The 25258-nt window shown below is 44.3% G+C and overlaps 1 protein-coding gene across 17 annotated transcripts in view; it reads left to right on the top strand.

The window, feature by feature from the left end:
• Mak (male germ cell associated kinase) overlaps window positions 1-25258 on the top strand; it is a 53156-nt gene that overhangs the window by 23366 nt on the left and 4532 nt on the right. For 5 of the 17 annotated variants that reach the window (XR_013051597.1, XR_013051596.1, XM_076573212.1 and 2 more), the window contains 8 exons: window positions 726-858; window positions 4273-4444; window positions 5397-5564; window positions 8448-8759; window positions 12918-13090; window positions 15176-15321; window positions 20263-20394; window positions 24645-24764. Coding sequence is in view for 12 of the 17 variants with exons in the window: in XM_076573212.1 (XP_076429327.1) it covers window positions 726-858; window positions 4273-4444; window positions 5397-5564; window positions 8448-8759; window positions 12918-13090; window positions 15176-15321; window positions 20263-20394; window positions 24645-24764 (1356 nt within the window). In the remaining 5 variants the exon portion in view is untranslated. Of the gene's footprint in view, window positions 1-725; window positions 859-4272; window positions 4445-5396; window positions 5565-8447; window positions 8760-12917; window positions 13091-15175; window positions 15322-20262; window positions 20395-22956; window positions 23032-24641; window positions 24765-25258 lie in introns of all 17 variants that reach the window. The other 12 variants (XR_013051595.1, XR_013051594.1, XM_076573210.1 and 9 more) reach the window with 3 other exon arrangements.

Here is a 25258-nt window from a genome sequence, read left to right as displayed (position 1 = left end):
GTCTTCAGAATCAAACGCCTGAGCCCGCCTTAAGGAAGAATCCCCTTAAAGCTTACTTTCAAGGAAAGCTCTCACGGTTTTCCTTTTCCTGCCCATTTCCTCCGGGCTGCCCATTAGCCTCTGTGACTGACCATTATTTCATATACAGAGTTGGTAATAATGAGCATTTTCATTACTGGGTTTTTCAAAGACTTAGTCATCAGGGAAAAGTAAACCGTTAAATAAATGAGGAGATTAGTTAAAATGCCAGGGTCTCTTTTGTCCAGCGGACTTTTCAAATATGTGATTAAGCTCAGGGAGTCCTGTACTAAACTGGAGGAACGAGACCAGCTACACCGAATCAAGCTGAGTCAGGAAGTGATGGCCAAGCTTCTCCATGTGCCTCTTCCTTCTTGTTTGTTACACAGTAGTGATAACAATACATCCAAAGTCCATAAGGTTGTGGAACAGTAGGAGACGGTCCCAATGTGTCAGGATCTCTCCCTCATATACATCTACTAAAGTCACAAATTAAAAATACTTGTCGAATGGGCAGTTGTTTTTAATGACCTTATATGTTGTGTGCAGGTGCCCATTCCCTGTTACTTCTTCCACAGAAGGCATTTCCTCTCCTTGCCCCATGTTGCTATAGGAAGGCTTGGTTCTATTTATACACACCAAAAGGTCATATGGTGATGATAATAAACAAGAGAACTTACTGCATTTTTCCTCTCTTGCTTGCACAGGCTTTTTTCACAGGGACATGAAACCAGAAAACTTGCTTTGTATGGGTCCAGAGCTGGTGAAAATTGCTGATTTTGGACTTGCAAGAGAATTAAGATCACAGCCGCCATATACTGACTATGTGTCTACCAGATGGTAACGTTTATGTCTAAATTTTCGTATGTTAAATAGTTAATTATCTTTCCAGAGGGTCCAAATTTGGTATTTAAAATGAAATGTAGAGATTTTATGTTCTTTACAGAAAGGGAAGAATTGGCTCATGGCTATTCCAATAATGAAATAAGAGAAGGAAATAAGATTTCATTCAACCATTCATTCAGCAAATAACAATGAACACCTACTGTGTGCTACACATTACTGTAAGCACTGGGAATACAAGGCCATGAACAAAACAGAAGAGAAGTCTCTTCCCCGTGCAGCTTACGTGACAGCCAAGCACAAATATGCTAAATAGTATAAGTTACCAAAACCCTGTCACGGTCCCAACTGCCTAGCAACATAGCGCATTCTACTCAATGGAAAGCTATTCAGCAGAAGAAAGGGACAGTCTACGGTGACATACAACACCATGGCTGCTTCTCAGAAGCCACACAGAAAAAGAGCTTCTGTATGAATACCATCATTTGTACAACGTACAAGACTAAGGAAAGCTGCCAGTTTAAGTTAGAGTAGTGGTTTCATGAGCCTTTGAGGATACCGGTAGCATGCCTTTCTTGATATGTTTGTTGGGCCCATGAGTGTGTTCTAATTGCGGAAAATTCATCAAGCTATACTTGTGAGTTTAAGTGTGTTTTCCTGTATATATTTGTAAGAGCAAGTGTGCCTGTATATCACATGGCAATACATTATTATAAACAAAATAACATGGAGAGGGGATGGGAAGTGGAGTCAGTGAGGAGGGAAGAATGCTGCTGTTATAATGGAGTCTCTGACAACAGCCCTGAAGGAGATACTAAAAACAGATGCTGAGTAAAGGCCTTGGGGCAGGAGTGTATCTTAACAAGTTCTGCAGAGAGCAGAGTCAGTGAGAAAAGCAGTTGTAGGAAGTGAGGTCAGAGCAGCTGAGGGGTGTCTGGTCACATGGGACTTTTGTAGACCATATGAGGACTGGCTTTTTAAAAATTGTTTGTTTGTTTGTTTTATTGGTGTTTTGCTTGCATGTACGTTTGTGTGAGAGTGTTGGATTCCCTGGAACTGGAGTTACAGAGTTAGGAGCTGCATATGGGTGCTGGGAAATGAACCCAGGTCCCTTGGAAGAGCAGCTGGAGCTGTTAATGGCTGAGCCATCTCTCCAGCCCCGAGGACTGGCTTTGAACCTACACAAAGCAGGGAACCGTGGAACAGCTGTGTGGAGCAGTGTGCTGTGCTTGGCTGAGATTTACAGCCATTCCTCTGGCTGCCACAGTGAAAGATTTTAGGAAATCAAAGACAGGAGTAGGGAGACTATCAATCAGGAAGCAAATGGTTTTGAGCTGGACCTTCTGGCCATGGAGGGGATGAAGTGTATGGGATTCTGAGTCCGTATCAGATTGGGTGGAGTGGGGGTGCTGATAGAAAGGAATCAGAGACTCAAAGGCTTTTGTCTGAAGGATCTAAAAAGATGACTCACTGCTAAAATCTGGGATGAAGATCTGAAAGTCGACCTCTGGATTAAGAACTGAGAGCTTGGGCAAGGGCTGAACTGGAGACATATGAGTCCTCAGTGCTGAGGAAATGGTACAGTTGGAGAAGAGAGGAGATCTGAGGACTGAGTCTAGATCGAGAGAGCAACTGGGTGTCCTGGTTTGCCCAGGTCAGTCTGGACAGTGCCATTAGCCACTGCTTCACTGAAGTAAGCTGAGGTGGACCTGGTAGACCTCTGCTCTGTGTGTGTGTGTGTGTGTGTGTGTGTGTGTGTGTGTGTGTGTGAGAGAGAGAGAGAGAGAGAGAGAGAGAGAGAGAGAGAGAGAGAGAGAGACCTCCTTGAAGATCTAACCTGGTGATGTTAGAGACATGCCTAACATGAACCAAGCCTACACCTTGACACATGGTTAAACGTAAAAGATGACTGCAAATTCCCATCTCCCCTTATCCAACATTTTCCCAAAATCATGTGACAAAGTTTATAAGACAGAAGTGGTCCTCCACTTGCTCCTCTGGTTGGGGTGTGGGCAGAAGTGCTTGATACTGCTACCCTCTAGCAGGCATAGGGAATGCCAGCCACCATGCCACAAGCCTTTGGAATGTCAGTTGGTGACATCATGGCACACAGGAACTAAGCACTAAGTGCTGCCTGAATGTTCTGTCTGCGAGGATTATTACATCGTATGAACCTACAGCAATTTCATTGTTTGACGTTATAGGTTAAGTTGTGTTTCCTCTAAAAGATATTTTGAACCTCTAATCCCATGTATATGAACCCACTTGGAAGTTAAGTCTTTGTAGATGTAATTAAGTTAAACCAAAGTCAGATAGGAGTAAGATTTCTTCATCACAGCCTGGAATTGGCTTTGCCCTAGACCCTTCTGAGGTCACAGCCATGCCACATCTTGACATTAGAATTGTTGTTCTGGAGGTGTTAAGAGAATAAACTTGGTGTTTTCAGTCATTTATGTTGTGGTACTTTGTGGCAGTAGCCTTGTAGTGAGGAATACATGCTTTCTGAAGAAATTATTTTGAAGGAACTCTCCCATCAACAACAGTCTCCAAAAACAAACGAAGTGTATCTTTAGTGAAAAACTGCTACTCTTCTGTTTATCAAGAGAAGCAAATGGAAATACTCATTGGCATTTGCTTTCTACCACAAGGGGTCATCATTGCTGATATAGGGCAGACCAGAATACACCAGTGTCCCAGGTAGTGTCAGGATACATTTGAAAAGTTAGTGAATGGAGAAATAAACTATATATACACCGTGGAGTTGTAGGCACCTGTTAAAAAGAATGAAATTATGTCACATTTAGGAAAATGGATTGAGCTGGAGATCATCGCGTTAAGTGATAGAAGCCAGACTCAGGAAGACAGCTGTTGTGTAGGAGGAGATCATCGAGGGTTGAGGAGGTGTTGCAGGGCGTTGCCACTTGCCTTTGCTCTAGTAAATTAAAAATAGTGTTATCTACATAAGGAAGCAAATGATAGTATGAGCATTTTCAATCATATTTTTTAAAAAAGGAAAAGAGATCCACTATTCAAGGACAACTCTTCTACCTTTCCTTTCCTAACCTTCATGTCAGTACATGAACACCTGTATGTGGTTTTGTTCACGGTTCTTTATGAATAATTCAGAAAGTACTTACCTTCCCGATTATCCATATGAAAACCACAATGGATGTGGTTCAATGGATATGAAAAGCACAATGTCAAGCCACATGGACATTTCCTCTACATTTGTGGCCAGCCCCAGTAACTGTGGTCAGGAAGTAGGTGTCATACCAAGTCCCTGGTAGACAGAAGGCACTTTGTCCTTGGGCCTTGATGGAACCTCTGAGCAAAGAGTTGACTCCTGCTGTCCATCTACCTGTGACATTACCCTGGAAACAGCCTTTTCCATGTTGTTTTCTGTTTCCACAGGTATCGTGCTCCTGAAGTTTTACTAAGATCATCGGTGTACAGCTCTCCCATTGATGTGTGGGCTGTGGGAAGTATAATGGCCGAGCTCTATACCTTTAGACCACTTTTCCCAGGGACAAGTGAGGTTGATGAAATCTTTAAAATTTGCCAAGTGTTAGGGACTCCTAAGAAAGTAAGTACTCTAGTCTCTGAGTTGTCATGACCTTTGAGTACCCCTCCTTGCCACTTTGCTTTTTCATTTTATGACTTCTGACTACTTTTCACTTTAGCAGAGGTGTGCGATGTTTTCAGTTTCAAATAGCTTTATATGTTAATGGGTGTCTTACACGAATTTTTTTTAATGGGAGCAATAAGGAATGCAAGAAGTCAGAATTCCACCAGATTTGAAGGGAGAAAAGGTGTTTGCTTTTCCTTAAGAAATGTAGGGGGAGAGTCTGCCTAGAGCTTACGTTTGGACTGATGATCCTGACTCCAAGATAGGCCACTGAGACTGTCCTGCCTGTTCTGTGAATGCCCATCACTCATTCATTAACCCTTGGGACCCTAGACCTTATTTTCTCTTAGCCTTTTTTCTGGTTTCCATTTCTATCTCTGCTATGGTTTTAGGTCTACTGAATTCTGAGTACCTCTCCATGGCTATTGCCTTTGGGGTAGACCTTACTCTCTAAGATGGAATTAATAAACATAACGTGGAATTATAGCCTAATGAAGCCAGCACTGGCCTCTCAGTTGACAGATAAATGTAGATGCTAAGGCATAAAGCTGATGACCATTTTCCAGCTACAAGTGCTTTAATAGTGGACTTGCTGTGATGTGTAGGGATCTTCATAGGATGCAGCCTCTTTATAACACTTCTGTCCTTATTTATTCAGTCACTAAGTTGTCACAGAGACTAAAAACCAGAAAGAGTTTGATATTTGGAAATCTGTAGATGTACTCTTTCATTTTTACCCCCTCTCAGTTCCATGTTCTTTTCATAAGGCGTAGAGTCTAGTATTTTATTTGCACATTTATTTATCTGACTCAGAGTTTAAGTTTCCCCACATGAGCGGTTTCTATGTCACTCCTGTGTTTTTATATCAATTACAAAAATCAATTTTCTCTTTGCATATATCCTTAAACAGAGTGATTGGCCGGAAGGATACCAGCTTGCCTCCTCCATGAATTTCCGCTTTCCTCAGTGCATTCCTATAAACCTGAAAACTCTCATTCCCAATGCCAGTACCGAGGCTATTCAGCTTATGACAGAAATGTTGAGCTGGGATCCAAAGAAACGACCAACTGCAAGCCAGGTGAGGAGTTCCCGGGGACAGCTTTTTAAACTTGAGAGGGTTTTTAAAAAGTATTTGTTTCATGTGTATGTGTATATGTGTGTGCCTCAGTATATGAATGTGCACCACATATGTACAGGAGCCCACAGAGGCCAGAAGAGAACACTGGATCCCCTGGAACTGGGACTATAAATGGTTATGAGCTACCATGTAGGGGCTTGTAGCAGGCTTTTCCTTGGGCCACCAACCAGCTCCCAAATCATGACATGGAAACGAAACTTATTATTAGTTCTGAATGCTGGGCCTTATCTTATGCTTGTCTCACTAGCTCTTATAACTTATTTTAACCTGTTTCTCTTCATCTGCGTTTTGCCTCAGGGCTTTTTACCTTTCATTCTGTATGTCCTACTTCTCCTGCTTCTTCCATGGCTGGCTGGCTGGCCCTGGGTGTCTCCCTCTCTTTCTCTCTCCCTTGTTTTCTTTCTTTCTCTCTTCTTTGTTTCTCTCTCCCTCTCTCCCTCTCTCCCTCTCTCTCCCTCTCTCTCTTTCTCTCTCTCTCTCTCTCCCTCCCTCCCTCCTAGATTCCTCCTCCTACTTATTCCCTCTGCCTGCCAGCCCTGCCTATCCCTCTACTGCCTATTGGTCATTCAGCTTTTTATTAGACCAATAAGGTGCCTTAGGCAGGCAATGTAAAACAGCAACACACCTTTACATGATTAAACAAATACAGCATAAACAAATGCAACACACCTTTACATCGTTAAAGTGATATTCCAAAAACATAACAAATGTAACACACTTTTACATAGTTAAAGTGATATTATATTCCACAACGGGGGCTGGGAACCAAACCCATGTCTTCTACAAAAGCAGTAAGTGCTCTTAGCCACTAAGCCATCTCTCCAACCTCTAAATTTGTGAAGTTTTGCAATTTTACATTTGCAATCACATTTGCAATTTTACAGAGGCATCGACTCTTGACCCATGTTTTACCAAGATCAATAATCGCTGAAACCCAAGACACCCACTATATGCAACAAAGCAATAGTGAGCCATGGGAAGTTTGGAGAGTATTGTAAATGGAGCCACAGCATGATGGTGTCATGTGGTCCCAATGAGCCAGAAAGGAGGCCAGCACTAATGATAAGTCTGGTGTGACCTTCGAGTCAGGCAGATTCCTGTTCTCAGCAGCACACAGTGGACTTCTTTGGTTGAGGGGCAGGATTCTTGTTCACGGTGTGTATCAAGAAATGAGACGTGGCCGAGTGGTGGTGGCTTGTACCTTTAATCCTAGCACTTAGGAGGCAGAGGCAACTGAATCTCTGTGAGTTCGAGGCCAGCTTGGTCTACAAAGTGAGTTCTAGGACAGGCTCCAAAAGCTACACAGAGAAACCCTGTCTCAAAAAACAAAAACAAACAAACAAAAAAAAAAACAAACAAAAAAATGAGACTGCAGTATTGGGGTTTAGCTTTTGACTCCCACAAGAGGGTAGCATTGGTTTAGCTTTTGACTCCCACAAGAGGGTAGCATTGTGGCACAAATTTCATGATCTTTAAAATGCCATCCCTTTATTTGCCAAAGGCTTAACAACAACTTAAAAAAAAAAAAGCAAAGGAAGATGATGAATTTTATTATATTCTTTAAATTTAGCATAAATTCCATGTGAAAATTACCCCTCCCTCATTTAAAAAAAGTGAACTTAATGTGTTTCCTAAGGACTAGTTACAACAACCAAAGAGCAAGATTAACCCAGGCATAACTGAGCACAGACAGGTGATTAGAGTGTGGTGGCTGGAGCGCGGTTGCCCTGTGCAGTAGAATATTGTTCTAAGGGGTGGTGCTTCTGCTTATGTTGCACTTGTTGAACTCTGTGGAGCTGTGTTACTGAGCCTGCGCAAAACACTGATGGTCTGATAAAGAGCTGAACGGCCAAGAGCGAGGCAGGAGAAAGGATAGGTGGGGCTGGCAGGCAGAGAGAATATATAGAAGGAGAAAACTGGGAGGATAGAAGAAGGAGCCAGAGAAGGAGGAGGACTCCAGGGGCCAGCCACTCAGCTACAGAGCAAGTCACAGAATAAGAGTAAGATTTACAGAAGTAAGAGAAGGGGAAAGCCCAGGGGCAAAAGGTAGACGGGGTAATTTAAAGGTAAGGAAAGCTGGCTGGATACAAGAAGCTAAGGCGGGGCATTCATAATTAAGAATAAGCCTCCATGTGTGAATTTATTTGGGAGCTGGGTGGCAGGCCCCCAAAAGAGCAAAAACCTCCAACAACAGCCCTGTGAGATAATCACCCCAGCAATGGTCCTGGCATAGGAAGAAATCACCAGAGATTGTGCATATCTACTTAAAAACCAAGCCATTAAAACCAACAGAAAACATGTGTAAATACTTGATACCATGATGAGAAAAGTGTGGCTATGAAAGCAAGAAAGAGGGGCCAGCTAGATGGGTCAGCAGGTTCGGGTACTTCCTGAGGTCCTGAGGTCAATCCCAAGAACCTGCATGCGGTTGTTTATAATTTGGCTAGAGAAAAATTCTCAATGTGTTCGCCTTGCCTATAGTTTAAAAAGATGAGATAAAATACAAGGAATGTGCACCTGTGGATTTAGCAGTGTGCTTCAGTTCTGGAAGGCACTTTCTCCTGGGAAGTTTGTCTTTTGGCTACAGGGGTCTCAGAATTTCCCAACCTTGTATTTCCTACACAAATCCTACTTACTTGGGCCTCATAAGTGCAGAGTTCATGGTTAGCATGTAGAAGACCACAGGTTCAATACCCAGAACTCCCACCAAGAAAATCATTGTTAATAATGAGCAGTATGCCCTACCTTAAGGATGCACATGATTTAAACTTGGAAACATTGATTAGATATGACATTTCACATGATATTTTCATGCTTTTCCAGGCACTGAAGCACCCATATTTTCAAGTCGGTCAGGTATTGGGCCCTTCCGCACACCATCTGGATGCAAAGCAAACTTTAAACAAGCAGTTACAGCCACTGGAACGAAAGCCATCTTTCTCTGAACGGGATCCTCAGCCTTTGCCAAACATACTTGATCAGCCTGCCGGGCAGCCCCAGCCAAAACAGGGCCACCAGCCACTGCAGACCATTCAGCCACCACAAAACACAGCCATCCAGCCACCTCCAAAGCAGCAGGGTCACCAGAAACCACCACCAGTGATGTTTCCAAGTATCGTCAAAACCATGCAAACGGTAAGTAGCCAGGAAGGACGCCTTAGATGGCATGGCCTACAGTTTGGGTAGGAAGTGGCCAAGAACCACACATTAGACTGTTGGCACAATTCTAACTGTGGAGTGTGTATGGCACTTGTTCCGGGTCGAAGCCCTTGATTTTCTTGGTTGAGGTTTGGCAAGAGGTAAGGTAATATTTTAAGATGACGATGAGAAGTTTCCAGAATAAAGGAATAATATTCATATGTTGCGGGCATCTTTTAAGAATTCATAGAAGGAACTGGACACTCTAGGGCACTGATCCTAAATATTAAGGATTTTCCCAAGGATTTCATACTGTTTTTCACTGATAATGAACACAAACAGACTGAAAGGTTTTAAAAAATATATTGTTTTAATATATTTTTAAATTTTTGAGATTATAATATGATTACATTATTTTCTCCTTCCTTCCCTCCCTCCAAACCTTCTTGTACCCTTCTGAGTATCTTTTAAAATCATGGCCTCTTTTTCATTATTGGCGTGTGTGTGTGTGTGTGTGTGTGTGTGTGTGTGTGTGTGTGTGTGTGTATTCCCAAATATATAAATACAGCCTGTGCAGTCTGTACCCATGTGTTTGTTTTCAGGGCTGACTATTGCCATTGGACTTCTTCCCACACAGATCTTTTCAAACACTGTATCTAATTCCTGGTCCACCCCTAACTCTCACCATCTTTATATGGACTCTCCCATCTCCCACTAACCAAACCCATCCTAACACACCGCTAATTTCTGTTTCTAGTGTTGTTGTATAGCATTTCCCCTTCTACTGGAGTGTAAGCTCTGTGACATCAGAAAAATGTCTGATTTGTTTATCAACATAACTCCAGAATTTAGAAGGTGCCTACCATGGAGAGGATTTTTAATAAATATTTACTGAATAAGTGAACAACCTCCAGGGTCCAGACTCTTCTCCATCCAGCTCTGAACATTAGAGAATGTGGTTCTCTGTGGAGACTGTGGTTCTCTGTAGCATGTAATAGAGAATGTGGTTCTATGTGGCATGTAATAGAAGGGGGACTGTGCTTCTTTGTGGTGTGTAATAGGGAAAGTGTGGTTCTCTATGCCATATACTAGAAGGTATCGTTCTTCCAGAGAGGCAGTCTTGCAGGTATTTGAAAACAGCCCTTGTATCTTCTGTCCTCTGGGTGAAACATCCCCATCTCCCCGGTGACTCCTGTTTTGACAGGCCTCCAGGCCCCTCCTCACTCTGCTGGCCACTCAGAAGGAAGCTGCCTGAGCTGGAGGCAGCCAGACGTACCAGGAGGGGTAAAACAGGAAGAGTGTCTTCCAACCTTCCAAAACCGAAGGAAGGGTTACTCAGGCCACGGAGGGCTGCGTTTCCTTTCCCCCTTCAGAAGGCCATCGGATGCTAGTGCACACTAAGAGGAAAGAAAAGGAAGCTCGTATTTATTAAGCAGTTTCTAAGAACTGTACACTGTGTTCAGCCCCTGGGCTTACTCACCAAGTTATAGAATCTAATAACTAGCCCTTCATCGTTATATAGCTAACATATTCCAGACCTGGGAGGAAATGTTCTATCCATGAGAATTTCCGAGTCTGTTTTGTTACTAAATGTTTCTGCAGATCACATATTCTGTACTTCAACTTGCATATTCTCAGTTACTTCCCAAACTTGCTATTCTTGCATGCTGATTTTCTCTCCTGGGTTTAACAGTCCTGACATCTGTGGGTTTATTTAGTTGTCTCTTTCTTCTCCTGTATCCACACGATGAACAGAAAAGTAGGATGATCTTGGGCAGCAACAAGAACCTTCTAGGTAGGCATCGATCTGCTGATCACTGGTTAAATTATTAAACTATGTACTGATCCACATTCACTGGCCTCTGATTGTTCCATTGTTGAGGGGATTGTGACAACCCATGACACCATTTTGACCAGTGCTCACATGTACTTCCCACCACATCAGATGGAGTCACAGCTCTATGAAAAATGGTGCCTTGTATGACCCACCGATTTCCTAGAATTTTTGCCCTCATTCTATAACAAAGTATTGATATGGATTGCAAAATTTCACTTTCTCTTTTAAAGGGGGCAGATTACTTATATCTGCCCCCTTCCAGTCTTCCCAAATGTGCAGGATCACTCTCTATCTCCCGACATGGCTCGGCAGAATCGGCATTCTGCTTCACACTAAAAGGCAGTCCAGCGGAGGATGGTCCAAGCTCAGCTGTGTTGATTCTGTGCATCCAAAGCTTTGGATCTTTTAACCCTGTTTGTTTTGGAAAGTGTTCCTCCTGGCTAAGTAAATGACGGTGCAGAGGTTGGCAGTCATCATTTCCTGCCATCCCATCCAGATGTCACCAGCTCCATGCACTTCTGAGCCTTTCTTCCAGCTCCCCCTGCCCACGGCACAGCCAGCCTTCCTTCCCTGCTCCACTCCTTATTTTGAACTGTGTGTTTGTTTTTCCATCACATGCCGCAGACCACTTTCTGATCAATTTATGGGAAGCAGCTCAGTGTCTGTCCTGGGCCACAACTTCTTCCTCAGTTCTTGTTCCTGTTAGCAGGAACACTATTCAAAGACAGTTAGACTTAAATTTAAAATTTTTAATACATGTACTTATTTCTTGGGGAGGGGCACTCGTGGTGTTTCCAGGGTAACCTGCAGGAATCTGTTCTGTCTTTCCATCCTGCAGTCCCTGGAATGGAACTCGGGTTGTCAGGATTTTCAACAAGTGACTTTACATTCCAGGCCACCCCAGCTGAAAGACACAGGGACTTGACCACCACAGTCTACTCCACAAGGCTATTTCCTCTTAAGGAGAAGGGCAGGAAGGCTCTCAGCCAAGTCTCAGTTTTTTAGATTCTGTCTACAAGAGGTCAACCCAGAACCTCAGACCTCTAGTACCCAGTGATGGTTGGTCTGAATTGTCAGTGTGACGCATTCTAGAGTCACCTGGGGTGAGAGTCTCCATTGAGGGACTGCCTCGATCAGGTTGGCCTTCGAGTATGTCTGTGGGGAATTATCTTGATTATGTTCATCAATGCGGGAAGAGCCAGCCTGAAACTGGGTGGTACTATTCCTTAGAGTCCTGTATGTAGCTAGAGTTTTCCTGCCTTGCCCATAGTCAGGACAAATCTTTATTACCCGCCAGTCCCACAGCCGCTCAGACTCAACCAAGTAAACACAGAGACTTACTTTGCTTACAAACTGTATGGCCGTGGCAGGCTTCTTGCTAACTGTTCTTATAGCTTAAAATAACCCATTTCTATAAATCTATGCTTTGCCACATGGCTGGTGGCTTACCGGGCATCTTCACATGCGGCTTGTCCTGGCGGCGGCTGGCTGAGACTCCTTCTGCTTTCCTGTTCTTTTATTTCTCCTCTCTGTTAGTCCCGCCTATACTTCCTGCCTAGCCACAGCCAATCAGGTTTTATTTATTGACCAATCAGAGCAACTTGACATACAGACCATCCCACAGCACAGCCAAGTGCAGACCATCTCAGACACCTGCACTCAGGCCCGTGGTCCTAATCATCCTCTATGCGGACCTGCTGGGTAAAGCCATGAGGAACCCGAGAACGGGCTCCCACAGGACATACAGAACATCCCACAACACCTGTACTGTACTGAAACAGAGAAAGCAAGCCGGGCAGCCTGTAGGTGGACATGTATTTATTCTCTTTCTGCTCCTGACTGGATGCAGCTAGCTGCTTCAGGTGCCTGGTGCCCTTTTTCTCTATTTGGGGGGTGGTGGGGGTGTGGTACTCGGTAGCTGGGTTGGATCTGGGCCGTTGTGCATGCTACAAGTGTGTTCTACCACTGCCTCTTTACAGTACCTTGTCTACGTTTACATGTGCTTGGATACACAAGTAGTAGCGGTCCCCCACAGTTATCAACTGTATTCAGTATTATAGCATGGGAAACACCTTTGTTGCCAATGAACAGAAAGCGTCACTGGGGGGCTGGAGCATCTAGGTTTTCGTAAGTACATTCTGTGACGTCCACACGATGACAGCCACCCATGGATGCATTTTTCAGAACATGTCCTTTCATTAAGTGGCACCTAATTGTGAATGGGAAGAAGAGTTGAGAGTCGAGAGCCTTGCTGTCTATTGGCTTGTGCAAATCTTAAATAATCTAGGACTTTAGCGGCTGACTTGTTTTCACCACAGAAGCCAATCAACACACTGGGCCATAAAGGAGCCCGGAGACGCTGGGGCCAGACTGTCTTCAAGTCCGGGGACAGCTGTGACGACTTTGAGGACTGCGACTTGGGAGCTTCCCATTCCAAGAAGCCGAGCATGGGTGCCTTCAAGGAAAAGAAGAAGAAAGAGTCTCCATTTCGGTAAGATTGCATGTTCTCCAGGGAAATGTACCTTACCACGCATTACCTTTATTTCACCCATTAAATATGACAACAAAGATTAATACTTTCTTCTACAAACCCCAGAAATCTTAATTCATACATCCAGAAAGGTGAGAATCTTGACTTTTCACAGTAATGAATTATCGGTGTGTTTATGTGTGTGTAGGGCAAAGTTCTTATTCAGCTTTTATTTTGCTCTACAGTTTTTTATTTTTGTTTCGTTTTGTTTTTGAGACAGAGTCTAGCTATGCTGCCCAGGCCAGGTCTCACACTTGTAGACTGGAGTGGTCCCCCACCCTGTCTCCTGAGTACCTCGGACCACAGGTACAAGCTAGCCACACCCAGCTCACTCCAGGGAATTGTGAATGTCTTTATTCCCACCTAAAATTCACATTTCTGTGTACAGAATACAGAGCACCACATACACGGTTTCCTCTGATGATGTTAAGAGTTCCTGTTAAAACATTGGAAAATCATTTCTGAACCTTTCCCGGAAGTTCAGCAGGTCCTTGTCGTCAGGAGTTAGGTCGTCCTTCCTGCATTACTCGGCTCTGACTAGGGAGGGGCTAAATTTTGTTGAACATTTTGGGAACATACTTTCATTTTCGTTTCTCCCTGGAACAATAACAAAGAAGGGCTGCCATGTCACCAGTCAGAGGAACGCTGGCATTTCGTAGTGCAGACATCTTCTCTTTGCAGTTTGTATACCTCTGATGACACATAAAGACCCTGTCAAGAGCACACACGGGTGGGTCATTCCTCTGAAGACACATAAAGACTCTCAAGGGCGCACATGTGTGGACCACTGTAGCTCCTAATCTAGACTCATACATTTTCTTCCCTACGGCACTTGAACTTGGGAAGAACCCCATTCAGTCCCATTAGGCAGGAGCCATACTACTCTGCCACTGTAGGTTTTGTGTGGTCCTCGGATAGAATTCTGAGATGCTAAACAAAGGCAGGACTGAGGAGGTCGGCATAGGCCGCTCCAGAGGCCCTGCTGGAGCTCTGTGTGCATCCTTCTTCTAAGGAGAAAACGGCAGGACATTTCGCTGGCTGATGCCTGTAGTCCCGGCTACTCTGGAGTCTGAGGAAGAAAGATACAAAGGTTCAAGGCCAGCCTGGATTATACAGTTGATACTTGGTCTCAAAAAATAAACGAAGCAACAGCAAAAAGCCCACCCCATAAAAACAGGTCAAAACAATAACAACAACAATAAAACCAAACCAAAGCAGGCTTGATGACACATACCTGTTATTCCAGCACTTGGGACCAGTGACATGGGGATCTGGGATCAGAACTTCAAGGCCACTTACCCACATAGTGAGTTTAAAAAGCCACATCTTAAAATAACAACACACACACACACACACACACACACACACACACACACACACACACACACAGAGCAAGCCTCCATGTAGCACACACTGTAATTCCAGCTACTATAGAGGATAAGAACCACAAGTTCAGAGCTAACCTGGGCAACTCAGGGACATCTGGTCTCCAAATGAGAAAGGGGTTGGGAGTGTAGCTCAGTGTAGAGTGTTTGCCTTGTATGTATGAGAGCCTAGTACAGTCCCCTGGGAGAGGTGAGTGGAGGATAAAGCATGGGGAGAACTTCCGTAGGTAGTAAAACTACAGGGGAATAAGAGGGAAAGAAGCCAGATGTGGTGACCCATCCCCAGTCAAAGATGCTACTGTGTCTAGAGCTCCTCCAGAGTGGGCGGCCAGTGTCCTACCCAAAACAACCTTCCTAGATAGAAATGGCGGGTAGAGATGGCCATGGCTGCCGTGTGGTCTTCTAACATTATGACTGAAGCAATTCCAGAAGAGTTCAACTAGATCACATACCCATAAACTGCTATAGAGGTTCTACCGCATCTTGTCCAATGTCAGAAATGGCCCCTGTGCTGGCAGAGATATGGAGGGAGTTGGCATTCAGCAATCCCGACAGCAGACGGCCTCGTGCTTTGCATCAACTCATTTGAGTCACTGAAGGAGATGGGGGAGAGAACTACTGGTTTTCACACTCTGACTGGTGCTTTGTGTTGACTTTCAAGGTTTCCAGAGTCAGGACCGCCAGACTCCACCCACAAGGGGGAAAACAGGAGTTTACATGCCGCTGTTTCCTTAAAGTCCGATACAGACTTGTCAACTGCTTCAACAGCCAAGCAGTACTATTTGAAACAATCAAGATACCTTCCGGGTAAGTAGAGAAAATTTACCACTTAATAGTTAACCACTTAATCCCAGCACTCAGAGGTGCTGGAGGATTAGGAGGATTAGGGATTCCAGGCCAACCGGAGCTATCTGATACCCTGGTTCAAAACAACAAAAATGTTTAATGTTAGTCAGTCTTGATAGGGTAAAGTGCCTTGGTATCTCTGGAAGGGGGCACCAGAGGAGAGAGCAGAGTCCCGGGACTCCTGAGCATCTGTGCCTCTTCCCGTGAGCTTCTTGTCTCTGTGACTAATGGAAGTAAGTCTGTTCAAAAAATACAGAGCCGAGAGCTGGGAAATAGCTCAGTGGCAGTACACTCGCCTAACACACACAGGCCCGGTTTCTATCCCAGCACCATCAAAGAACAAAAAGAAAAAAAAAAGAAAATGCAGAACACCAAATGATTCACCTGCTTCCCCAAAGCTGCTCGGACCAATGCTGTCCATTTATTTAGTATGTGTTCAATTTTATTAAAGTAATTAGACACCCTCATCACAAGTTTTTACAAAACATAAATTTAAAAAATATTGTGTCCTAAACAACATGCTGTGTGTGTTTACAAGCTGCTTCTGGCTGCTGGGAAGAACAGGCTAGAGGCTCAAGTAGATTAAGAGTTAGTCAAGATAGCATCGCATGTGTCCACAGGAGGGGCAGCAGAGGTGGAAGTGGGTACGATGCAGATGTGGTGGTGACCGATGGGCTTTGCTGATGGGTAAGCCTGGGGGAAGATATGGGACAGCAGGGAAGAGCAGGTTTACAAGTGGGAGGAAGTGGTCCCTTGCGGATGGTAGAAGCTGATGATTCAGGAGAGGAGGGGATGAATGGGGGGGATGCAGCCCTTCAGGAAGTGAGGGGAATCAAGAGTAAGCACTCAGGGGGTTTGCCTGAGTTTCTTTAGAGAGGAGCACACCTCCTAGAATCCTTAGGTGCTAGCAACTTTGTAAAGCTCGGTGCTGAAACCATGAGCATTCCAAGCTAACAGCAGAAGCTTGGATGCAGTAGGCATCCCAGAACAGATTTAGGGGGACTACTCCCTGTTGAAAAAAATACAAAGTAAGGAGGTGCTGTCACGTGCCTTTAACCCCAGCATTTGGGAGGCAGAGGCAGGTGGGTGCCTGGTCTACAGGCTGAGTTCCAGGACAGCCAGGGTTATAGTATAGTAAAACCCTCAAAAAACCAAAAGGAAGAAAAACAATGTAAGGGACATTTCAATAAAGTTTAGTGGTCTCTGATGGTAGGAATGACCTACCGTTAGTCACTGGCAAAGGACTAGGAGCTCAAAGCACCCCCATTTTCATGTTCCACTTTCCAATGTGGCTTTTAGGAATATAGGTCAAGCCGTCCAATATGTCCTATCACTTCCTTTTTGTGAAGAAAGACCTAACAGCTGCCACAAGTTACTTCAGATGGGAAGTACAGCTGTAAACGAGACCTGAGAATTGGACTCAATGACGAAGAGTTGTTTATAACTAAACTTGAGCCTGGAACAGGCTGGACTCTGTCCTGAGATCTCCCCTCAGGCTTGATGAGACTGGGTTAAGTTCAGGCATTTGGACAACCATTTATGATTATCTGGTCTGAACCAGTGACTCTGAATTAGCAGACAAGGGACAGGAGAGAAGACCATTGTTGGTGCCTATATTGACTCATAGTTTTTGTTTGGTTGGTTTTTCGAGACAGGGTTTCCCTGTGTTACAGCTCTGGCTGTCCTGGAACTCACTCTGTACACTAAGCTGGCCTCGAACCCAGAGATCCACCTGCCTCTGCCTCCTGAGTGCTAGGATTAAAGGCATGCGCCACTTTGCCCAACTTCCATAATTATTTTTATAATTGAATATCTTTATAACTAAAAAAGAATAATACATTGAGGGCCTACTTTTTAACTCTAAAGCCAAGTACATGAAAAGTCTTAGATCAGTGGTTCTCAAACATGTGGGTCTTGACCCCTTTGGGGTTACATATCAGATCTTTACATTATGATTTATAACAGTAGCAAAATTAGTTATGAAGTAGGAGCGAAATAATTTTATGGTTGGGGTCACCACAACATGAGGAACTGTATTAAAGGGTCTCAGCATTAGGAAGATTGAGAACCGCTGCCTTAGATCAACCCTCAGGATTACAGGAGTCAGTTGTCCCCTATGGTTGCCAGAAAGCCTGACCTCATCCGAGGACTGATGGATCTGTAGCACTGGCCTTCAGGAAAAAGATGTGAGTGTTGTAGGTGTGACCCGCTACCGACCAGCGTGTGCACTTGGAGTGAGGCCTTGAGGGTCGGTGTGTACTGCTCATAATGGGACTTTAGGCTCTTAATTACTGAAAGGTGACCACAGATAAAGTGTGTAGTAAAAACACTAATGCTGTCTCAGTCTCAGTGGTGCCCTCTGGTGTCACCCGAAAGCTAAGACTCGCTTCAGGAGCCAGTGTCACCACTGCCGGACACTGGAACGACTCATTCCGTAGCACCTTTGAAATCCTGTTCTGTGGAACTCTCTCTCTCCCACTGATCACTCCTGGAGGTAGAGTTACAGGTAGTTGTAACAAAAATAAAAGGAAATGTAAAACAAAACAAAAAAACACGTTTTTTTTTTCCCCCCTGAAATCTAGAGTAAAATTCTACATGGTTCAAGACATCCTACAGGCTGTAAAATACAGTTTAATTAGAGTGCCATTTTTTTTTTTTGTTCAAATGATTTTAATTATTGGAACGCACAGAAATTTATATAAAGGTTGTTTTTCTTTGTTTTGGTTTTGGGTTTTTTGTTTTTGTTTTGTTTTGTTTTTGTTTCTCAAGACAGGGTTTCTCAGTGTAACAGCCCTGGCTGTCCTGGAACTCCATCTGTAGACCAGGCTGGCCTCGAACTCATAAGAGTTCTACCTGCCTCTGCCTCCCGAATTCTGGGTTAAAGCCATGTGCCACTATGCTCACTTTTATAAATAGAAATTTTTCAGAGCAAAAATGTACCTATTTAAGATTATTGCCATGCTGCATTAACAAAAGAATTTGAATATTCATAAGCCATCCTTCATTGAATAATGTTTATGAACACTATGTTCACTGAAAGAGATTTCTAATCTCCCCCACTCACATTTCCTTGTGTGAGGATGTGTGGTATATGTCCATGCTTGTGCGGGTGCATGTACCTCTGTATGCGCATGTGAAGGCCAGAGGTCAACATCGGGTATCTTCTCTCACTATCTTACTTTTGGAGGTACTGAACCTGAGCTCACAGGTTGTCTAGACTGTCTAGCTAGCAAGGCTCAGGAACCTTCCTAAGCCCACCTTTTAGTGCTAGGATTACAAGTGTGCACCACCACAACCAGCTTTTTACCTTGGTGCTGGGGACCCAAATCCAGGTCCTCCAGCTTGTACAGAGAGTGTTTACCCACTAAGCCACCTCCCCAGGACCACACTTCCTTTTGAGTAAACTTTTTTTTCTTTTGAGACAGGGTTTCTCTGTGTAGTCCTGGCTGTCTTGGAACTCATTCTATAGACCAGGCTGGCCTCAAACTCACAGAGACCAGCCTGCCTCTGCCTCCTGAGTGCTGGGATTAAAGGCATGCGCCACCACCATGCCTGGCTGAGTAAACTTTTTAATACAAAAAAAAATGTATTTTATTGCACCTTCCTTTTTAATCTCAATTTTTTTTTTTTAGTTTGTATAAAAATATGACACTTCATACATGTCCAAGGCTGGCCTTGCTCAAACTTGCTCCTTCCTAACCTTTCCTTGCTCCTGACTCCTCCTGTCAGCCCTGTCCCTCCCCTTTCACGTACTACATCTTCTTCGTCAGGTAACTGCCCATGGAAGCTCCATTTGTAAGTGTTCTGTCAGAAGCTGAATCCACAGGGGTTAGTCCTGTAAGAAAGGGAAGCTATTTACTCAGCTAGTGCTTCCTCCGAGAACCAACCACGTGCTCTTCAAGCTCCGTAGTTCTGGTTTCAGAAGAAACACTATTTATGTCTCATCCACAGGAAGTCTTCCGTAGGAAGTCAGGGTGCGAGGGGGGAAGCTCCGCCTACCAGGGAACAGTTCTAACTCCACCAGTGATGACATCAGCGTTAGCTAGGAAAAGGGCTTGTAACCCACAGGCTTAGACCCTGTGAAGTGTCCGCATTCCAGTTTAGCTGAGTAATAATCAGTCAAAAGCAAACAGACATAGGATGTGCTCAGACCTTTTAGAAACATGTTCAAAAGACTCCCTTTGACCGATAGCACAAAGCCCAAGACGGAACTGACATTTCACACGTCAGAAAAACATAATAAAACCCACCCTTCGCAGCTGGTTGGTAGTAGCGCACACCTTTAATCCCAGCACTCGGGAGGCAGAGGCAGGCGGATCTCTGTGAGTTTGAGGCCAGCCTGGTCTACAGAATGAGTTTCAGGACAGCCAGGGCTACACAGAGAAATCCTGTCTCAAAAAGCCAAAAAACAAAAACCATCCTCTTCCCAAGTGCATCTTCAACACCCTTTCAACCCCAGGAGATGCTCTGTAGGTCTTTGCTATGTCCTATAGTAAGAACTTCTTGGGTTTCCCTGAGTCCCAGGGCACAAATTTCTTCCCTGATATGCCAACTGTTTACCCAGGGTCGGGCCCAATATGCATTTGAAGCAAGTAAGAGAGATCATGGTTTTGCAGGAAAATGTTCCTCCTTGTTATTTATGAGGTATTTCACAGGAGTGTCAAGTGTTTGTTGCTATGTATATTACAGGTGGTGAAGTACATGCTGTCAGTGTTCTAGGTTTGTTCTCAGGGCTCAGGACCCTGATAGAGTTCACTAAAAGAAGCAAACATTGGCTATGCTTTAACCTACATTTATCCCTAGCCTCCCATCCCCAGGATGTCTAGACTATGTTTAAACATATCTTCCTTTGAGTTCACATTTACACTCTAACCTTGAAAATGACTGCTTTGTTCTTTTTAGGTGTGAACCCCAAGAATGTGTCTTTGGTAGCCAGTGGCAAGGATATAAACTCACACGCTTGGAACAATCAACTGTTTCCCAAGTCATTGGGATCCATGGGGGCGGATCTTGCTTTCAAGAGGAATAATGCAGGTAACAGATACATGCAACCTATCAATATCCGATGTTTGGTTGTAAATATACCACAGGCATTGTTGTCCAGTGGAGATTTGTGTGACCCTAGGGGATAACAGGGTATGCAAAATTATCCAAATCATTCTTGAGTACCGATGGTTTTCAGTTTGTCAGCCCCTCATCCAGGGTCCTTCCTAAGTGGCTCTGCCTTCTTAGCAGCCACATGTTAGTTCCCCCACTTCACAAATGGAAAAGACTTCTCCTTGGCTAAGTTGAATAAAACTGTTCAAGGTACCAGTCAAAGGGACAGTTAGATATGTTGAAAAAGGAGGTAACCCTCATGAATGGGGAGCTAATCCTTATGAAAGCTGGATGGCTACTGGGAAGATCTAGAGTTTGAGGCCATCCTGGGCTACACAGAGAACACATTACCTTCCCCTCCAAAGTCTAGAGGTTTCTAGTCTTTAGCATTTAGAAAATTAAAAGAGAACATCATTGAACTGTTTGCTGACAATGAATTAGAAACCATTGTCATAAAGCACTACAAATTATGGTCCATAAATCTCCAGTGCAGAGAAGAGTAACAAAATGATTCTCAGCAAAGTCTTCCCATCAACAAGGTTTCCCCAGGCTTCTGTCGGTAAAAGTGAAAATCAAGACAAGAGAAGAGAGCTAGGGTTGAGCTTCACCTGCTCCTCTAACACTCACTCACTTCCTGGAACACAGACAACTTAAAAGAGCACACCTCATTAAACTTCTCCCAACAATATTTACCTCCCATGCCTAGTAATCAAAATGTACAATATTTATCTTTTTTATTAGTTGTATGCAATGAACCATTATAATTTAACAATATCGAAAATGTATTTACTATGGTTACAGATATCTACATTTTTTTCTAACATACACAGTTTTTGAGTGATGGGTTTATACTTTTAAGCTGAAAGTTCTATTTGGATAAATCTGGAAGCTAAAGTATGATTTAGGGGTAAGAGATGAATGTGAAATTTTCACCCATGAAAAGGTGCTAGCTCATGTGCTTTTCCATCAGTGTTGATGGACTTTTACTCATTATGACATTTAGATTTCATTTAAAAGAGAGATAAAATTGGTTTTATAATGTCCATGATGATGATGAAAAATTTTAGATATCAACTGAAAAGTGTTAAAGTATTGAGTTCTTAAAAATGTGAATAGTAGGGTTTCTATTGCTGTGAAGAGACACCATGACCATGGCAACTCTTATAAAGCAAAACCATTTCATTGTGGTGGCTTACATCTTCAGAAGTTCAGTCCGTTATCATCAAGGTGCTGAGCATGGTGGTGTACAGACAGACATGGTGCTGGTTACATCTTGATATGCAGGCAACAGGAAGTGGACTGTGACACTGGGAGTAGCTTGACCATTGGAGACCTCAAAGTCCCCCTACACACACACAGTGACACACTTCCTCCAACAAGGCCAGGCCTATTTCAACAAAGCCACATCCCCGATAGTGCAACTCCCTATGTGATGATGGAGGCCAATTACATTCAAACTATCACAACTGGTCAGAAAAGTTTGATGATGGTGGTTACAGCACATGAACTGTCTAGTAACGCTCTGATGTCACATCAACACCCTGGACTTGTTCACATAAAACTCTGCTCTCACTTCAAATGAAGGAAGAGTTAGTTTATTCTTGAGCCACATAGGAGTAACCATGGCTGGGAAACAAATTCAGGTTGCCTTGGGTAACATGTTCCAACCTAAAAGTGTTACATGAGATTTTTATCAGTTACAGAAGAAATTCATAAGTCAAGGCATTTGCCAAATACACTGATGGGAACAGTGCGCGCGTGCGCGTACGTGCGTGCATGCGTGTGTGTCTGTCTGTCTGTCTGTCTGTGTCAGTCTATCTGTCTGTCTGTGTGGTGGCAGTTGAGGCGGGGGACAGAACTCTTCTGTAAGTCTCGCATGCTATTGATGACATCTTAGCTTTGGGGTTGGTAGACACCTGTGATCTGGGAAGAATACATTTTATAGGTTTTGTTAAGTTCAAAGGATGTTAGGTCAGACACTGGGGGTGAGCAATAAATGGCTTTTAAATGGACTAAAAAAAGACAAAGATCATTGGCTCTGGATTGTAACATTCTAACTCTCCACAATCTAGAAGTTCTAGTCAGTCCTCCCGCATGGTAGACTCCTTGCCATAAGTGTGGTTTGGGTTTCCAGTTTGGGAGGAACTTTAGTTTACAGACTTCTGACAAGTTCTTCAGACCCTCTAAGAACTCAGCTTGTCCATTTAACAAGGCTGGAGCACCAGACTACACCTCTGTCATCCAATTATTTCATCTCAGCTATTTCCAGAGAATATTTCCAGAGGCTGTGAGTTATAGAGATCGGTTCAAACGACGGTGCTATGGTTTTGATGTTGTAATTAACAGTCAGCAGCACCACAGGGAAGCTGTCACGGCACATGGAGACATTTCTCATTGTAGAGCTCTTTCTGGATCTTTCCACTAACCATCTAACCCATTTTCCCTCTGCTCTCCTTTAACACTCTCCTGCGGCTCTTTCTCTCACCCACCTTCTTTTAGAAGAAAGCATAATTAAACCGATTGAAAAACTGTCATGCACTGAAAAGTCTGCTGAGAAGCTAGAGGACCCACAAGGTAACTTCTGGGCACTGTAAATGAGCTGACTATTGAATCACCGGTTCTTGGCCTCAGGCCTAGTCCTCTCACTGGAGGCCAAGGTGACCTGCTTAGTCAGGTCAGGGCTGGTGGGAAAAGCAGCTTTTTCTGAGCTGTGCAGAGTGTCTTCCTCCCTGCCTGCCTTCCCAATTATGCCATAAATTAGTTATGGCAACTTCTAGAAATCACAAAAATCATTCTATTGAAGGTAGAGAAGAATTTCTTGTTTTGTGACTAATATTCCTAGGATTTTGAAAACAAATTCTGGTGTCCCTTTTCTTACACATCCATAATCAACTGCAAAGAATGGGTGGATTTCGGGGTGGGAGTGACATTTGTGGTTTCCACAACAAATGCCAATGACTAGCATCCAGCCTAAAAACTTTCCAGTCTAACATCCAATGCTGCCGCAAACAGACACCTTACATAATAATCCAAAAGAACTTAAGAATTGATTGCCAGGCCTGTCTATTCCTAATAAAGTCTTGGTAATAAGACACCATTGTTTAGCTGCCCAGCGTATGGCTTCTAGTAGCTGCCTTGTTCCCATTGTGCTACTGTTTTATTTTTAGTTAGTTGTTTTAGCCAGTTTCTCCATCTGCAGGACGGAAGAGATAATCTTTCCTTAGTTATCATTTCGTAGCTCTGCCTAGTGCTTATGTCATCCAGTAGTTCCTGCATTTGCCATGGTGAAGAGGAGGTGAGCAAGGGATATGAGCGTGGCTTTGAACTTCCTTCCAAGTCTTTTGAGGCTTTGGGGGACCTAGCTCAGCTTGTCTAACATACATGAAGCTGCAGGTTCAAGCCCCAGCACATCATAAGTCAAGTGTGGTGGCATACCCCTGTAATCCCAGCACTCAGGAGAGTAGAAGCAGGAGGATCGGAAGTTCAAGGTCATCCTCAGGTACACTGTATCAGGCCAGCCTTTGGAAGTAACAGGATGGATTAGTGAGAACTGGGGGTGAGAAGTCTGCTCAGTGTAGGCCACTGTACTTGCATAAATGCATTAGTGTTAAAAGTTGTACAGCTGCAACAGTTGCAGGACTGATGACACATCCTGTGGATGTCACTCATCTCCAAGCCAACGTCCTCATCCTGGCCTGAATATCCTCCTCTGCACCTCCTTCCCCCCAACAATTCTCCTCCCAGATTGCTAATGCTAATATTGCTAATATCCGGTCACCTAGGCTACAAACACAGAGGCTCTAGCCCCTCCTCCTACCCCATTCCCGCTCTGCCCCCCCCACGCTCTGCCACACACACACACACACACACACACACACACACACACACCATTAAGAACTGGTGTCATCCGAAAGCCTAAGTGTGTTCAGGGTTCAGATCCCGGCTCGGTTCTTTACCAGCTGTGGGAGCTCAGGCAAGTCATTCACTACCAGAACCACAGGGGTATCAAAATAGTGCTTCTGGCCTGTTCCAGGGATGGAGTGAGAGTTTCTGTGACTGGTGTAGCATGGTGCCTGGAACACAGTAGCTCGTAAACCAGTATTTTGAAGTAAGAAGGGTAGTATTCAAAGTCACTCTACAGCACCTTAAAAGCCTCCTTCTGACCCAAACCCCTGATGCATCAGCAGGAAACCTTGGAAGCTACACCACTTACAACCAGACAGGATACACGCCTTCCTTTCTCAAGAAAGAAGTGGGGTCTGCTGGCCAGAGGATCCACTTGGCACCTCTTGGTGTGACGGCTTCCGGTAAGAGTGATCTCCTGATACAGCCTGAGGTTTCGTCCTGGAAGAGGCTGGCCCTTCTAAGATTAGGAGGTCCGACATTTAAATTAGTCTCTCACATTATTAACCCTTCAAAGTGGTTCCCTTCCCACAATAGTTTGTGCCTTGGGCTTGGCCCCAGAATAGACCCCAGGGAGCTCAGCATTGAGAAAGGAAGGCGGGTTGGGGATTTAGCTCAGTGGCAAGCGCGCGCGCGCGCGCGCGAGAGAGAGAGAGAGAGAGAGAGAGAGAGAGAGAGAGAGAGAGAGAGAGAGAGAGAGAGAGAGAGAGAGAGAGAGAGAGAGAAGAGGCACAGAGCCCTGTGAGGAGAGGGGTATCGAAAGAGGAGGGCTCAGAAGCGCAGCAAAGGAGCAGCTAGTGAGGCAGAGGAGCCTGGAGTGCCCAGCACTGCCCTGGGGCTATGGCGACCAGACAGCAGCAGGACACAGCAGCGTCCAGCAGTGACGCGAGACAGGCTG

Source organism: Peromyscus maniculatus, chromosome 5, assembly GCF_049852395.1.
Source record: "Peromyscus maniculatus bairdii isolate BWxNUB_F1_BW_parent chromosome 5, HU_Pman_BW_mat_3.1, whole genome shotgun sequence".
NCBI lineage: Eukaryota > Metazoa > Chordata > Mammalia > Rodentia > Cricetidae > Peromyscus > Peromyscus maniculatus.
This window is presented reverse-complemented; position numbering and strand designations above follow the sequence as displayed.